The 17,650-nt window shown below is 41.0% G+C and overlaps 1 protein-coding gene across 1 annotated transcript; it reads right to left on the reverse strand.

Annotated features, from left to right (window-relative positions):
• Window positions 1–2,966: 2,966 nt before the first annotated feature.
• On the reverse strand, window positions 2,967–5,165 carry LOC110901633 (translocase of chloroplast 159, chloroplastic). The gene has a single exon (XM_022148444.1). It carries the CDS (start codon window positions 5,163–5,165, stop codon window positions 2,967–2,969), a length of 2,199 nt encoding a protein of 732 aa, XP_022004136.1.
• Between the last annotated feature and the right edge of the window lie 12,485 nt (window positions 5,166–17,650).

The raw sequence follows: 17,650 nt of genomic DNA on the forward strand, positions 1-17,650 counted from the left end.
TTATGTGGCCTTATGGGTGATTTGGAGGAGTCGCAACGATTGGGTCTTCCGCAAAAGAAGACCATCAGTGGCAAACATGATAGAAGAGATTAAGGTGGTGTTTGTTTTTCTAAAAAAGATATGCGTAGACTCTTCTGTCTGCACGTTGACATCTATAGACTGTTTGTTTTTCTGAAGACGTTTCATTAAAAAAAACGTTTGGCAGTCTGCGCGGGCTCTTCTTGGTGCAAACTTGGTCCAACCACTTTCTAAGATCTTCTAAGGTCTACATAGGGTTAAACACCACCATCCACCACCATCACCCACCGCCGTCCATCACCACCACCACCCACCATCGTCCATCACCACCACCACCCACCATCGTCCATCACCACCACCACCGTTCACCACCCACTACCGTCTACCACCACCACAGTCCACCACCTCCACCACTGTCCACGTCCACCGCCACTGTCCGTACACTACCACCAGTTTATTTTAGAAGTCTAAATACGTTAAAAAAGAAACCGTCTTCTTCTTGGAGATTGCATAGGTTTGGTACACCTCTTCTTCTACAGATGTCTGCAGATGTGGTCCGCCGACTACTGACATTTTACCTCTTAAAAAACAAACAACACCTGTCTCTGGGCTTTTTATGACTAAAGAGCATAGCAAAGGTCCATTCGATCACATGGAGTAACTGATTGGATTTTAATATCTCATATTTGGGTCTGTAATCTTGGTTTTTGTTTGGTGTATGTAAACTGCTATACTTGGTTGATCTAATTGTTAGCTAAGTAATAAAAAAAAAAAATTGTTGGCCTATCAAAAAAAAAAAAGTGGCCACAAAATGTATCATTTTATACACCTTTGATCCATCATATTTCTCATCACTATGTGTCTGATCACTGATGTTGATGGAGTTTTTATGAACAGAGAGAAGTGAAGGAGTTCAGCCAGGCTTAGAGACCCCAAATTCTTTTTACAAATCATTTGCAGTTGCGTAAAGGAATATATTAAATGAAAATATATAAACAAGATATATATAACTTCCTATTTCTACTTCTTTTTCTTTCTTTTTATTACTTCTTTTTTGGTTAATCTGTGATATTTTACGACCATACAATAAATATTAGTTGAACTTCTGTTAAGTTTATTAAAAAGTCATTGATAAACATATATTCTAACAAACTTTTTAATTTTTTTATCAGTATTAAAATTAAGAGTGTTTATGCTTTTTGTTTAAACCCTAAAACCGTTAAAATGAGTCATCGATTTAGGCCCGTTGCATATGCTACTACAAGTCTATAGCCTAAAATTTTTGAAACCCAAGTAACCCGGCCTGATGTACCTGAAACCCATTTAACAAACCTGAAAACACCCCTACTTCATATCCAGTGGCGAGCTTGAGATTTCTGACTGAGGGTCCGAAGTCACCAGACCTAAAATTATACAAAAAAATTTATAAAACCGGGGGGTCGAAAACGTATATACCTAAAAAAATCTATACGAAAACTACATACCGGACACTACTAAGCGAAAAGTTCAGGGGGTGCCGCCCATACTATGCTACGCCCATGTTCATATCATAGAACTTTTGTGAAATTGTTGTATATTTTATGCGATTTGCACTTTGAGAAGTTTAAAATAATAATATAATATCGTAAATAAAAAATTACGTGGGTTGCATTGCATTGTTGCAATGGGCTCTGGCCCACCCCGTCTCTGCCCAAAAACCAAGCAGGCCTGGGTTTCCCGGCCCATTATGTTTCGACAACAAGTGTTATTGACTTGGTTTCAAGATTCAAAGTGACACCCATCCTGAAAGTCTACAGCTCAAGACACTTTGTGAGATAAAAGTAGTACAGTTTTAACCCATTTAAGTTTTCGGGTTGGGTTTGGTCAGCCTCCCAAACCATGGTCTTTTAATAAATTTAGGAGTGTAAACGAGCCAAACTATTCAACATAGACAGGAGAAAAGCTCAAAACGAGCCAAACATAGACGAGCTCGAGCCTAAGCCTAAAAATAAATTTAACGAGCTTCACTTAACAAGCACGAGCCGACTCACGAGCCAAAACGAACCCACTATATATATTATTTTTTAAATACCATGTTAATAAATATTTAAATAAACAGAATAATTATTTATATAGTTTTTAAATATTAACTAAATTATATTAAATAAACAGAATATATTTTTATATAACTTTTAAATATTAACTAAATTCTATACGTGCGTGTATATGTATATTATTTTAGGAAAAGGAGAAAATGAGAACCGTCTTTAGTTGTGAAAACCACGAGAACTAGGCCTTCCAAAAAGGTCTTTCTAATTTTTTCCCCTCAAAAATCTTAAAAAAATCAGATGTTCTAGCAAAAAGAAAATGTTGCATGCAAAAGTTTACATCTGTGTAAAAGAAATTATTGGTGGCCATCGTTTCGTAAACAAAATTTACATTAGACGTAACTACCTACAACAATTTTTTTATTTTTATTTTTTTACACGTGTTTATAACATTTTCATCTACGTTTATGCAAAAAAAAAATGATGGCCTAACCCGCACGGAAAGTAGAAGTTCTCGTAGTTCTCACAACACGTGATGGTTCCTAATTGAACCGAAACCTATTATGTTATTATGTCATATATAAATTTATAAAAAAAATTAATAATTATAACTGATATAATTAATTAATAAATAAATAATTAACTAGCCGAGCTCGAGCTTTTAAAACAAACTCGAACCTAGCCAACCCTTTCACAAGTTAAACGAGCTTGACCTCGAGCCTAGTCGAGCTCAAGCTTGGCTCGTCTGAACCACTTATATTTTATATCTCATGTGATTCCAATAATCAGAATAAATCAACTGCAATATAGCATATTATAGTACCTAAATCAATAATCATATAATCATTTCCATCACTAAAGTTAGAAAAAAAACCATTCCATCATCCTGTGTGCATTATGAATCCAAAGACCAAACATCACCTACAAGAACAATCGACATCCAAGAGACCAGTGATCATTACCAACAAGCTTCACCTGATAACCGTCTTCGGTCAAATACGCGTCTCTACGCTCCCCGCTACGGTTAATAACGTTTCGTGGCACGCTCAACAGCTCCAATGGTTGAAATATATCACTCCCATCACCTCCGTCTGCTTGATCTAAACAAACTAAACCCTTTAAATCACAACCCAGATCCATAACATTATGTTTATAACTCGGGTGGTTGTCAACGAGCCACACGGGGTTAGCCACACGTCGGTTATTACCTCCAAAACCAACAATCTGTTCTTGTATAAAACGACATCTTCGGATCACGTACCCATTTGGTGACTCGTTAGACAGATCGCAACCTGCATGAGTTAGTGCAATGATGCAACTCTGCCACACCGAAGAACCAAGTGACCTCGTGATCGACTTTAAAAGGTGTGAATCGTTAACGTCGAGCGTGTCTAATCTATCAACATACAGCACAACATTCGGGGCGTGTTTCCGAGTGAATCCTTTTATAGACTTTAAAACTTTTTGGTTATATGGTTGGTCAAGGTAGGAACTTTTGAGGCCCGGTGTGTCGATCACTCGAAGCTGGATCCCGTCTACATTCCCGGTAATTTCTTGTATGGTGGTTGTACCGAGGTCAAACGCGTTTGTGACTGTTTTGTTTTCACCGAAAATGGAATTTATCGTTGCGCTTTTACCTACACCGGTCTTTCCGATAGCTAAAATGGTCAAAGCAAAGTCAAAGTTATAGTTACCGCCTTCTCGGTTGACTCCCGTGGACAACTGTTCGTTGAAGGCAAGCCTTAAAAACTTTGTCCGTATCCGTTGCATTGTCTTTAGCGGTTCTTCATCGTTTTTGCTTGCAACTTGTTCGCTTTCTTTGATGGTTTTGATTTCAATCTCACTGTCTGAATTTGAAACGTTTCGTTCATCTGGTTCCGAATGTATCGCGTTGATAATTTCAATTTCACGGTCTGAATGCAAAGCAACCTGTGTATCGATTCGTTCGGAATCAAAGCTCGGTTCATCTAATTCTGAAAGTTTCTCTTTGATAGTTTCAATCTTTTTATCGAGCTTTTCCAAAAAGCTCAATACATCCGCCTCAGTTGAAACATAACTTAAATTTTCAATCTCACTGTCCGAACTTGAAACAATCTGCACACCGATTCTTTCCGAATCAACGCTCAATTCATCTGCTTCAGAAAGTTTTCTTTCGTTTTCAATCTCGTTGTTTGAACTCGAGACGGTCAGTGCATCGATTCTTTCGAAATCGAAGCTCGATGCATCCGACTCAGATAGCTCCACAACCTCATTCAAACACTTAACTTTACATACCTCGTTTTCAACCGATTCAGTTGAAACAAAGTCTAAATTTTCAATCTTGCTATCTGCATTTGAAACAATCCGCGCATCGATTCTTTCCGAATCAAAGCTCAGTTCATACGATTCTGATAGTTTCGTTTCAATCTCGTTGTATGAACTCGAAACAGTCAAAGCATCGATTCTTTCCAAATCAAAGCTCGTTGCATCCGACTCAGAAATCTTCAGAACCTCATCCAAACACTCAACTTTACACCCCTCGTTTTCAACCGATTCAGTTGAAACGGAATTCAAATTTGCAACGTCAATCATATCATCACCAGAAAACACACCCTCAACATGCAACTCATCACCCCCTTCATCACTAATAAAGCTTCTAACTTTAGGGGCCATAGTAACCTTCTGCAAAATCCCATCATCCCACCGGCCACCGCCAACCGAATCACCATCACTGTCACCGTCTCCGGTCAATGGCGCTATCGGCACACTCAACTTAACACCAAAAGGTCCAAAATCAGCACTACTACTTTCTTCACATGGGATTTTCACAAAAGGCCTAAAATCACTAAAATGTTCATCTGGGTATCTCACAAAAGGCCTAATAAATAAAGACTCTTCAACATGAGACCTTTCAATCACAAAATTTTCACCTGGGTATGCAACAAAATCACTACTTTCTTCTTCAAGAATGCTAGTATGTTCATCACCATAGCTACTAACATCAATACTAGTACTACTGCTGTTAAAACTACTGGTTCTTGAATAAATATGAAACTCAGAATCTGAATCAATAGTAAGGGGAGCTCTAATGGGTATGGAATAACCTGGTAATGGAGGGTCTTGTGGTGAATCTGCATCCATGGCGATTGGTAGTTGAAAAGATTAGATTTTGGTTGGAGGGTTATGTTTGTAATGTAATGATTTAGGGTTTTGGATTCGGGGTTGTTGGTGTTTTTGAGGATTTATGTTTTGTCTTGTTTGGATGACGAGAAAGGGGTTTGGTTTATGGTTGAGGAATCTACACAAGTTCAAACAAAAAAAGTACAAACTAGAGGCAAAGAAAGAGTAAATTTTCATTTTAGTAATTTTTTTATTAAAATTATTATTTTAGTCTAAATAGTTTTTTTTTTTTTTAATTTTAGTCCAAATAGTTTTTATCATGTTATTTTAGTCTCTGAATTTTGTCATTTTTTGCCATTTACATCCAGGGCCGGCCCAAGGGTAAGTCAAATGAGGCTTGGGCCTTCGGCCACCAAAACTATAGGGCCTCTACAATTTGATGAAATCACAGTCCATTTATAAAAGATTTAGGGTGTAGGTTATCAACAGATTGATGGTTGGTAGTGTAGTGGTTTTGTGTATGTATGGATGCTGGTTTGACCCCGGTTCGAATCCCTGGTTCACCATTTATTTTTTCTTGTTTTCAAATTTTAACACAATCTTTCAAATAATTACACTTGGGCCCTTCAAGTTTAACTTTCAATCACATACATTTTTTTGGGAAAAAGACCACAAGATTTTACTTCGCCTTAGGCCACTAAAATGGTTGAGCCGGCCCTGTTTACATCTACCACCACCCACTCCATCAAAACCTTCTATCATCGCCACCACATGCCACCACCATCACCACCCACCCACCCCACCACCATCACCACCCATCATTTCCATCATCACCGGCCACTTTTCTGCCACCCACGTCATCAACCAACACCACCGCCATCATCGTAAACCAGCAACCACCTCCATCATCTTCACTGTAAACTAACACACCACCATGCCCATACCATTGCACTTGCAAAAAGAGAAAGAAAAATGTGGTTTAACCAAAATTTACCTAAGTTAACTAAATTTTCTAATGTAGTTAGTGGGTTGGATGAAAATAGCAAAAAAATGACAAAAGTAGAGACTAAAATGACAGGAAAAAAATTATTTGGACTAAAATGACACTAAAAAAACTATTTGAATTAAAGTAATAATTTTGATCAAAACTCAGAGACTAAAATGAAAATTTAATTTAGGTAAAAACGCCAATGTTATCCTAACCAATAGTTCACCATCTTTTCTGAAATGAAGCCAACTCAACATGTAGCTTTATGTAGCTAAATGTCATTTTAGTCTTTATGGTTTAGGCTACTTTCTCAGTTTATTTTAAAGGTTTCGTTTTTCGTTCATGGGTCTAAAAAGGTTTCATCGTTGGCATTTTAATCCACTGGGTTAACTTCATCCATTAATCTCTTAACGAGAAGGGCAATGCAGTCATTTTATATGTAATTCTGTTAACTAGAAGGACCGAATTGCCCTTCTTATTAACATAAATGATGGATAAAGTTAACCAGTTAACTAAAATGGCAATAGTGAAACCTTTTAATCGCATATGCTAAAAATGAAACATTTGAACTAAAGTGTTAAAATGACCAAACCACATATCTCTGAAAATTAAATAGCTAGTTGGATGTCTCTCGTTCCAAAGGCCATATTGGATGATCAAATCTTGTACACCACAACCCTCTTTTTTTTTCTTCGCTTTATTTCCATATTATAAATTAACATATATGTGCTTTATGTTGTTGTACTCTATATTTAGGGGGTATTTCAAAAAAGTTTTAAATATTTTTCACTTCTAACCCAAAACATCTTATCTTTGCAATTTAAGCCCTTTGTTTTTTTTATTTTTAACACAAAACTTTTCATCTTTTGCAATTTAATCCTAATACTTTTTACTTTCAACTTTGGACCCATAGTTTTCATCTTTCGAAAGTTTTTTGTTTTACGTTTCGTTCAAAATTCTGCGAGTTAACACGCCGCAACGTGCGTGTGGAGTTCAAAGTTTTTTCGTCTATTTTTTCCCATTTGAGAAGTTCGTCGCAATGTACGGGTCCTAGATCGACTTAGGTATTTTTCTAGGTTTTACGTTTCAGCCTAAATTTTTTGCATTAACATGCCGCAATGAGTGTGCGTGGTTTAACGATTTTACATTTGCTTTTCATTCGGTTTTATTTTCTCCTTTTATATTTATTTTGTTTTTATGAGTTTTTCGGCGCTGCTCGCTGGTAGTGGTGTGACACTGGTGCTACTTTGCATGGTTTTATGTCCCCGCCGCAACGCGGGGGCCTTAATACTAGTTGTTATTATTTTTCTTATTACTTTTCCCTACTATTTTCTTTTTGCTTTATCGTGACTATTGTTAATTATTAGAATTTTAATTAATTTATATCTATATCTATCTATCTATACTGTCGAATACCCAAATCCCGGATGACGTTAGATGGATCTTCGCTGACGTCAAGAGGCCCTATCTTCGTCACTGCAAAAGAACAATCCGTTAGTCTCGTCACGGAGGGCCCCGGGGGGGGGGGGGGGGGGGGGAGGGGGATCCGTGACCAAGCTCCAGCGTGAGAATAACTAAACTTGCCGGAAGAGCTGAGGAGTTTATCCCGATGAGTAAGATCACCGGGATGTTTCCTCTAAGGTGTGAATCTAATAAATGAGATGTGTGTGATGAATATGTGGGAATGTTGGTCGGAAGTTAATATGAGAGCAGTTAATGTGAATGTAGTAAATGAGATACCTTCAATGTCCCTGTGATCATCGTTTTCTTACTTTTATATAACCACCAAACCTTATCTTTCACATGGGATATTTTTACGAGATGATTCGACGGGTTCCGAGAGTCTTTGGGGGGCTCAGACACGTGTCTGACCCCCAACGGTAAGATCACAGTCTCAGTTAATGTTTCCGGCTGTGAAGTATATTTCCAGCAAGAGATCCTCTTCCAATCAAGCATTTAATGTCGTCTGCCTTCTCTGATCCTTTTTCCCGCTCACAGCGATAACCTTGATGGGCAAGGTAAACTCTTTGTTGGGCTTTGCCTGTTAGGCCCACACGATGAAAGCCCAAAGCGGGTAAATGGGATTTCCCATTGGCCCGTCGTCAAGTCATCTTTAGTCCCTGGTTCTGAGACCCGAGGCTCATGATCTGGGGCTGAATCATATCTGTTCAAAGAGAGGCTCTTCTTTCCTTTGAGCTCTGAGTGTGGGCCCACTCCCGATCAGTTATAATTAACCATTCTCACTAGCCATCATGCCGCCGGATACCTATTAGCGGGAGTTAATTCCCTAGAGACACGTGCCCTCTTTTTTGAATTTTGAAGAGACTAATGACAGGACGGTTTCCTGCATGTCAGTTATCTCCTTTAAATATCTCAGACCCCTTCAAATTTCCCATCTAAACTTTCCGGTTCCTTCTCTTTTCCGTCACCATTCCTCTCGATCATTGTTCTTTCTCCGCTCGTCGTTCTTTTTCCGATCATGAGTCGCTCCGGCCGTTCTGTAATCAAATCAGTCCTGACGACAAAGGATTTGAGGTCTTTTGTCGAGACATTCGCCATCCCTGAACAGTTCTCCCCCACTTTGCCGGATCCTAATGAACCGGCGGTGTTTACGCCGGATGTGATCCCTCTTTATACCTTGGCTTTCTCCTCTTGCGGGGTTCGATATCCTCTTTCCTCTTTCAAGGTCGATCTGCTTCGTCATTCTGGGGTTCACTTTTCTCAGTTGCATCCCTTAGGGTGGATGAGAGTGGTGCACTTCGAACTGTCTTGTGCTGCTATTTCTGGTGAACCTTCCATTCCCTTGTTCTGTATGTTTTACAAACGGATCTCCGACGGAGATTGGTTTACCTTTGCCAAGAGACAGAACAATGTGTCAAAACCCTGTTACTCCTTCATGCCGACTTCCACTTACCCGAAGGATTGGAAAAGCAGGTTTATTTTTGTCTCTGCTGCTATGATGTCGGAATCCCCTTTGCCTAGGGATGTTGATACCCCGATCGAAGATGTTGTTCCTTCCTTATCGGCGAATGAGACCATTCAGTCGAAACGTATGTATGAGAATCCTACCAGGGCTTTCACTTTTTCCGAGGGTATTTTGGCTATGGGGGGGTTGAGTCCCTCCTATCCTGTTCGACCCAAGGCTTTCTTTGGTAAAAAAAGTATTTTTCCGTCTTGGATCTGCATTTGTTTGTTTTTGTTTATTTATATCTGTGTAGTCATCTTTAGTGCTTTTCTTTTGCAGAGTTGACTTTGTGGAGGTTGCTTCAGGGAGATTCCAAGGATGTGCAGTTTGTGGTTGATGGTGAAGTTGTTCCGGGCCTGAACCGGAGTGGAGTAGTGTCAGTTACCGGGGGTTCTGCCCAGGCGGGAGGCTCCGCTGCTGTAGAGGGGGGTGAGGGCACTTCCTCTGATGGGGAGGAGAGCTCCCCTGATCCTGCCCCTGTTAAACATTCTGATAAGAGCGATAGTAGTCACAACATAAACATTCTGCTATTTAAAAGGTACTTTTAGTTATGGCATTACCTATACTCGAGGAGAAAATATGTTGGTCGGTTACAGTGATAGTAGTCACAACATAAATCCGGACGATGGAAGAAGTACTACGGGACACGTGTTTTATTTTGGGTCTTCCCCAATTACTTGGTGTTCTCAAAAGCAAAGTACTGTTGCTTTATCATCGTGTGAGGCGGAGTATATGGCGGCTAGTGCAGCCGCGTGTCAGGCGGTTTGGCTAAAAGAATTGATTGGTGAATTACTCGACAAGAAAATTCAAGCGGCGGTGTTACATGTTGATAATATTAGAATATATTACTTTATATAATTGATAGTAATTGATAGCAATTGATAGTGTACATATATAGAAAATATGATGTACGTAATTAGAGTGAAGACAGCTTGCATACAGCTAGCCATTGATCCCTATAAAAGCAGAAGGATCTCATCTTTGTAAAGGCATCCAAATCAATAATATTACAAACACTTTCATGGTATCGAGCCAAGCCTGAACCCTAGGCAGCCATTTTTTTTTCTCTCTGCAATTCTCTTTTTTGTTTGTCTTCTTTCTCGTACCAATGGCTGGCGATGATGCTAACACTCCCAAACCTGAATCAAAAACATTGCATCCAGTGTACTCGGTAGCCAACATTCAAAACAAGATCCGCACACTCGATGGGGTTAAGGTCACATACTCGGCATGGGTCAAGCTCTTCAAGCTCCATGCACGTGGTTATCGTGTCCTCAACCATATCGACGGCACTGCTCCACCGGCGAAGACCGATCCGACTTACGAGTCGTGGGCGGAAATCGATGCAATCGTTCTCCAGTGGGTTTATGGAACCCTTTCGGATGACTTGCTTGTTCGGGTTTTGGATGCGGAAACCACTGCTCGTCTTGCTTGGGAGAAGATTCAAAACATCTTTATCAGTAACAAAATCTCAAGAGCAGCCACATTGGAACATGAATTCACCAACACTACTCTATCATCTTGCGCCTCTCTAGATGACTACTGCCAAAAACTAAAAGATTTGGCAGAACAACTAGGCGATGTGGATCATCCGGTCACCGAATCACGTCTAGTGCTACAGTTGGTGAGGGGGCTTCCAACGGAGTTCGACACGGTTGCCTCTTTCATCAACCAATCAAGCACGACGTGGGACAATGCGAGGAGCATGCTGCAATTGGAACAACACCGTCAGAATGCTCGACAACAACCTACTCTTGTTGCTTCACGAAGCAACCCACAGCCGCCACCTCCTCCGCCGGGCTTCCCGGCTCCGGTTCAAGACACTTCTGCTCCCAATTCAACCGTGTATGACCAAGGCTCCTCCCGTTCTTTCACCCGTGGACGTGGTAGGGGTCGCCGTGGTGGTGGTCGGAACAACAACAATAATCGTGGGGGTGGTCGGTCTGGATCGGGGTACCCTGCTCAGCCTACCCCACCAGGCTTCTCAACTCAGCCGCTAAATGCCTACGCCCCATGGGGGTCTCCGGCTGCCTACCAACCTTGGGCGCCGCCGCCATGCCCCTACCCTACTCAAGCCTCCGCATGGCCGGCTCCTTGGTCCAACAAAACTCCAGCAGGTTATGACCCGCAAGTGGCTAACATGGCAGCACCACAACCATTTCCAAATGCAGCAAATACAGTTCCGGGGGTGGACGCTTTAAATCCCACAGACTTGGGAGCCGCCCTCAACACCTTGCACCTCAACACTCAAGACCCAAACTGGTACATGGACTCCGGCGCATCGTCCCATCTCACTAACGAACCGGGTAAGATCTCTTCCCCTTTATCATTATCTAATCATGGTGATATACTTGTTGGAAATGGTCATAAACTGCTAATTTCAGGATCGGGAAAAGGTTACCACAAAACACCCAATCGAACCTATAACCTTAACAATGTTTTACTCGCCCCTCATTTGGTCAAAAATCTATTATCCGTTCGCAAATTTACACGTGATAATCTTGTTTCCATAGAGTTTGACCCATTTGGTTTTACTTTGAAGGATCTCAAGAGTGGAAGGGTGCTTTCCCGCCACAATAGTTCCGGTGACTTATATCCATTCACTGCACCTTCAAGACCGTCTTCAACATGTTTTCTTGTTTCAAATACTAATAATTGGCATAATCGACTCGGCCATCCAGGAGCACAAGTTTTGAATTTACTTTCGTCTCGTTCCTTTATTGCATGTAATCAGAACCATTGTGGTGATTTTTGTCATTCATGTAATGTTGCTAATAGCAAACGTTTGCCGTTTTATAATTCGAATTCGTTTACTTTTTCACCATTTGATATCATCCACTGTGATTTATGGACTTCTCCCATCACAAGTCCTTCAGGATACAAATATTACATGCTTTTATTGGACAATTTCACACAATTTGTTTGGATTTATCCACTAAAATATAAATCCGAAACTTACACCAATTTCGCTAAATTTCACAAGCTTATTCGCACTCAATTTAACAAAAACATCAAAGCTTTTCAATGTGATTTGGGTGGAGAGTTCGATAACCATACATTCAAAACCTTTGCTCAAAATAACGGCTTAGTCTTTCGATTTTCTTGCCCACAAACATCCTCTCAAAACGGGAAATCCGAAAGGATGATTCGACGGTTAAATGACATTGTGCGGGCACTCCTTATTCATGCTCATTTGCCTCCCTCATACTGGGTCGAAGCTCTACACACCGCAACTTATCTTCACAATATTCTACCAACCAAGTGTCTAAATTTTTACACCCCAACCTTTGCCTTGTACCATCGACACCCATCTTATGATCACTTACGCGTCTTCGGGTGTGCATGTTATCCGAATATGTCGGCCACTCAGCCACATAAATTACATGCTCGCTCCATTCGATGTGTCTTTCTCGGGTACCCGGCACATTATAGGGGTTATCGTTGCCTCGACCTTAATACCGGCAAGGTATATTTCTCTAGACATGTCATTTTTGATGAAGAATATTTCCCTTATTCACAGCCCATACCAAGTACCTCTTATGAATTCCTAGAAGATGTTTCACCACCCTTTCACACGCCTTTTCAATTCTCCAGTCCAGCTCAAAACTCAGCTCAAACACCTCCCTCACCCACTCCACAACATGCCACACCCACATCAGCGCCAAACCCGACCCACCTTGTGCATCCAGCCCAATCGCAACCTTCTCAGACCAATCTCCAGCACCCCTCAGCCCAATCGCCCTCCTCCGCTGCACCCATCTTCGAGCCCACTTCCGATATTCCATCGGCCCAACCGCAACCTACTACCCAGCCCACCACACAACCCGTCACCTCTACCCACCAGCCCAATACTCACCCCATGACCACCAGACTTAAATCTGGCATCACCACACCTAACCCGCGCTATAACTTCAGCATCTCGCCCTCAATCTCACCTTTACCGAAAAACTACACCAAAGCCCTTTCCGATCCACATTGGCATATGGCCATGACTAATGAGTATAATGCCCTGATGGCTAATGGTACTTGGGATTTGGTACCCCGGCCACTAGACACTCCGGTTATACGGTGCATGTGGTTGTTTCGCCACAAGTTTAAGGCCGATGGTTCTCTTGACAGGTACAAAGCAAGATTGGTTGTCAACGGCAAATCACAAACCGTAGGTATTGATTGCATGGAGACATTCAGCCCAGTAGTTAAGCCGGCTACCATACGAACAGTTTTAACATTGGGTTTGTCAAAGGGTTGGCCAATACACCAATTGGATGTGAAAAACGCATTTTTGCATGGCAATCTCAGCGAAACCGTGTACATGCATCAACCGCCCGGGTTTGTTAACAACAACTCTCCACATCATGTGTGTCGATTGCGTAAGTCTCTTTATGGACTTAAACAAGCTCTGCGCGCATGGTACACTCGGTTTTATACATTCATCACCTCCAAGGGATTCAAGAGTAGCGTGTGTGATAACTCGCTATTTGTTTATCGACATGGATCTCACATGGTTTATATGCTACTATACGTTGATGACATCATTATAACGGCGTCCTCACAATCACTTCTTCATGACGTTATCAACTGCTTGTCGCATGAATTTGCGATGAGTGATCTCGGGCCGCTTCATCATTTTCTCGGTATTCGGGTCACACGTGACTCCCAGGGATTGTTTTTATCGCAATCACAGTATGCTAAAGACATCCTTCACCGTGCAAATATGAAGACTTGCAAACCATGCTCCACACCTGTTGATACTAATGCTAAATTAAGTGCTGATGCAGGTCCTTTATTAGCCGACGGGTCGCTTTACCGCAGTCTGGCGGGTGCCTTACAGTACCTCACGTTCACCCGACCCGACATTTCCTATGCGGTCCAACAAGTTTGTTTGTTTATGCACGCCCCTCGGGAACCTCATCTTGCTTTTATGAAACGTATTCTCCGGTACATTCAGGGAACCATTGAGTTTGGCATTCGGCTTACACCTTCAAGTTGTCACTCCCTTACGGCCTATTCGGATGCCGACTGGGGGGGGGTGCCCGGACACGAGACGATCCACCTCCGGCTATTGTGTATACCTCGGTAACAACCTGATCTCGTGGTCTTCAAAAAGGCAACCCACCATCTCACGCTCCAGCGCTGAAGCAGAATATCGAGGAGTTGCCAATGCAGTTGCCGAAACCTCGTGGCTACGCAATTTGCTGTTAGAACTCCACGTCCCTTTAAGACACGCAACCATTGTTTATTGTGATAATGTGTCCGCCATCTACTTGTCCGAAAATCCGGTTCAACATCAAAGGACCAAGCATGTAGAAATTGACATCCATTTCGTCCGGGAAAAAGTAAGACTTGGCCATATTCGAGTTCTACACGTGCCATCTTCCTTCCAGTATGCTGACATTTTCACTAAGGGATTATCACGCCAACTGTTTCAGTCATTCAGATCCAGCTTGAGTGTCGGTCCTTCCCACGCTCAAACTGCGGGGGCGTATTAGAATATATTACTTTATATAATTGATAGTAATTGATAGCAATTGATAGTGTACATATATAGAAAATATGATGTACGTAATTAGAGTGAAGACAGCTTGCATACAGCTAGCCATTGATCCCTATAAAAGCAGAAGGATCTCATCTTTGTAAAGGTATCCAAATCAATAATATTACAAACACTTTCAGATAATACATCGGCGATAGCTCTCATGAGGAACCCGGTTTTCCATGGAAGAAGCAAACACATTAAATCCACTACATTCGGGAATGTGTTGAGCGTGAAGATATCGTGGTCGAGCATGTTCGTGGCATAGATCAAAAGGCGGATATTTTGACGAAGGCTCTTGGGAAGATCAAGTTCAAGGAGATGACTGAAAAGCTTGGAGTTAAAGACTTGTCAGATACGAGCTCGAACTTCCGGGGGTGATTGTTGGAAATTTCGAATTAGAAGAGATTTCTTTGCGTGCAAGGCGAGGAAACATGGAGTGGATAATTATTAGAATATTTAAACGTGTTTAGGTTTAATTATTTAGTGATAATTATCATGTCCAAAATAATAGGTTTATTAGCAATCCTAGTTATAGTCTAATAGGAGTGTTTAGATTATAAATACCATTCTTTGGGTATTAGTGATTGTAATTCAAGTTTTGAGTCAGTTTCTTGAATAATGATAAACGTTTGGGTGTTAGCCAAATACTTTGCAATTTCCGATTTACAATTCCGATCGAATTCTAGTCATGTAACTAGCTATATTTGACAACAGACTGATGCCAAATTGCAATCATTGTGTTCTGTATAGAAAAGAAAGTACAACCATCATCAAACTAGACTGTTTGAATGTATATATAGCCAGTGAGGTGTTAGCAACATATAGCCAACTCCTTTGATAATCACCCAAGTTTGAACATACAAAACACAAATACTTTAAAATACAGATTAAAGACTAAAATTTACCCAACTCTCCCAATCCGTGAGCGCATCCTTTGATCTATGTTTGATCCATGTGAACGCCAAGGATTGTAGTTCCCCGAAAATTCCGCCAATCGCTATTCTCTTCCCAGCAAAAATGGCGTCGTTTCGAGCTTTCCAAATCACTCAACATGTTGTCAACACAATTGTTTGCACCAACTTTTTCTTGTGCTCCAACAAAATTGAACTTTTATGAATCTTTATTTAAGTTTTGACTTGAATAAATCATTTAGGATGTATACTACTACAAGTTGCTTTATTTAAGTTTTGACTTGAGTAAATCACTTAGGTTAGTGTATGACCGTAGCCCGTAAGCATATCTTGCTTTCTTTCGTTAATGTTTTTTTGGGTAAAGGGTTACCCCGGTTAATTTTATATCACACCAAAAGAAAAACAAGTGAGAAGTAACACACTTCTCAGTTCTCCTGAAAGACATGCCTAAGAAGAGTTAAACACAGAAACAAAAACAACTAAACGACAACCAAAACACCCATAACAAAGACTAGCCAATACAAGGCACATACGAGATAAAGAAAACAACCAAACATCAACCACAATCGTCATCCGCCATCATCAATCCCCGAGGGAGCATCCATTGTTGTAAAACTTGTGCCGTGTGATACGTCCTCTTGAACCGCATCGAATGAAGCTTCAGTCGAACAGTACCAAGAATCACCTCCACCAGCTGGTCTTTGGTCCTTTTTTGTTCGAGAAGAGTCTTCTATTTCTCTCATTCCAAACGAAATATGCTGAAGCACTTACCACCATCTTAGCGATAATATGACTAGCCAATGTTGAAGTCGAAATCCCCACTAAGAAATCCATGATTTCATTCCAAATGTTCCTGACCGAATCCATAGCAGCGAAAACTTTAACCCCATTCCACACTTGAGCCGAATAGTCACACTCAAAAAACAAGTGACCGTGGGAGTCTGGACCAGAAGTACACAACGAGCAACACATCAGACTATAGTTCATATTACCTTCATGATGTCCTAAGTTTTCAATTTCCTATTGACTATCAACCACATTATGAAAGAGTGCTTAGGAATAGCCTGCGAGAACCACACTACACTCCCCCATGGAACCTCGGCATCTTGCACCCGAATGTCTTCCCAAACTGTTGATGTATTGAAATCCATTTGAGTTCCTTGCCTCAACTTCCAAACTACCATATCTTTACGTGTAGGGTGAAGATTGAAATCATGAACAGTACGAAGCACCGGAAAGCGATTGAACCAATCGGACGGCCATCTCCACACCCCATTCACACAAACATCCGCTAATTTAGAATTAAGATTAAAACCCGCATTTGCTATCAAACGAGGGGTAACTATAGAGATAATCGGACACACCTCATGCCACTTATCAAACCAAATTTTCGTATCCGTACCATCTCCAACTAAAGTCCATATATACTCGCGGACGATCGTTCTCAGCTGAAGTATTTTCCTCCAACTCCAAGTAATACTGTTCCTTATTGGTAATTCCCACAAACTCTTATTACCAATACAATATGAGTGAATCCACTTTACCCATAGGGACTCACGATGAGTAAGCAAGCTCCAGATATGCGAAACCATAAGGGCATTATTCATGTCTTCAACTCGACGTATGCCCAGCCCCCCTTCACCTCTAGGAAGACAAACCGTTTTCCAACGAACTTTCGCTTTACCTTTTATCTTATTGCCTTGAGACCATAAGAAGCGCCTCATCCCATTTTCGAGATCACATATAATACTCTTTGGTAAAATGAAGACCGAGGCCCAATAAATATGCATAGATGCCAACACAGAACGGATTAATTGCAACCTACCAGCAAACGACAAACATTTTGCTTTCCAGTCTGTAATCCGAGCCTCCATACTTTCAACAAGTCTTTTGCAGTCTTTATACTTCAACCGAGTTGATATGAGAGGAACACCCAAGTATCTAACTGGGAGTTCTCCCTCAACAAACGACATTATGCTCAATATTCTCGCTTTCACCTGATCCGTAACATTGCCAAAGAAGATAGTACTTTTCATGATGCTTGGAACAAGACCTGACATGGCGGTAAACTCCTTAATAGCCGACATTATGACTTCAGCCGATTTA

The sequence above is a fragment of the Helianthus annuus genome, chromosome 13, assembly GCF_002127325.2.
Source record: "Helianthus annuus cultivar XRQ/B chromosome 13, HanXRQr2.0-SUNRISE, whole genome shotgun sequence".
NCBI lineage: Eukaryota > Viridiplantae > Streptophyta > Magnoliopsida > Asterales > Asteraceae > Helianthus > Helianthus annuus.

Coding starts and splice junctions, on each gene's coding strand:
- LOC110901633 (XM_022148444.1), bottom strand. CDS start 5,165: ATGGATGCAGATTCACCACAAGACCCTCCATTACCAGGTTATTCCATA.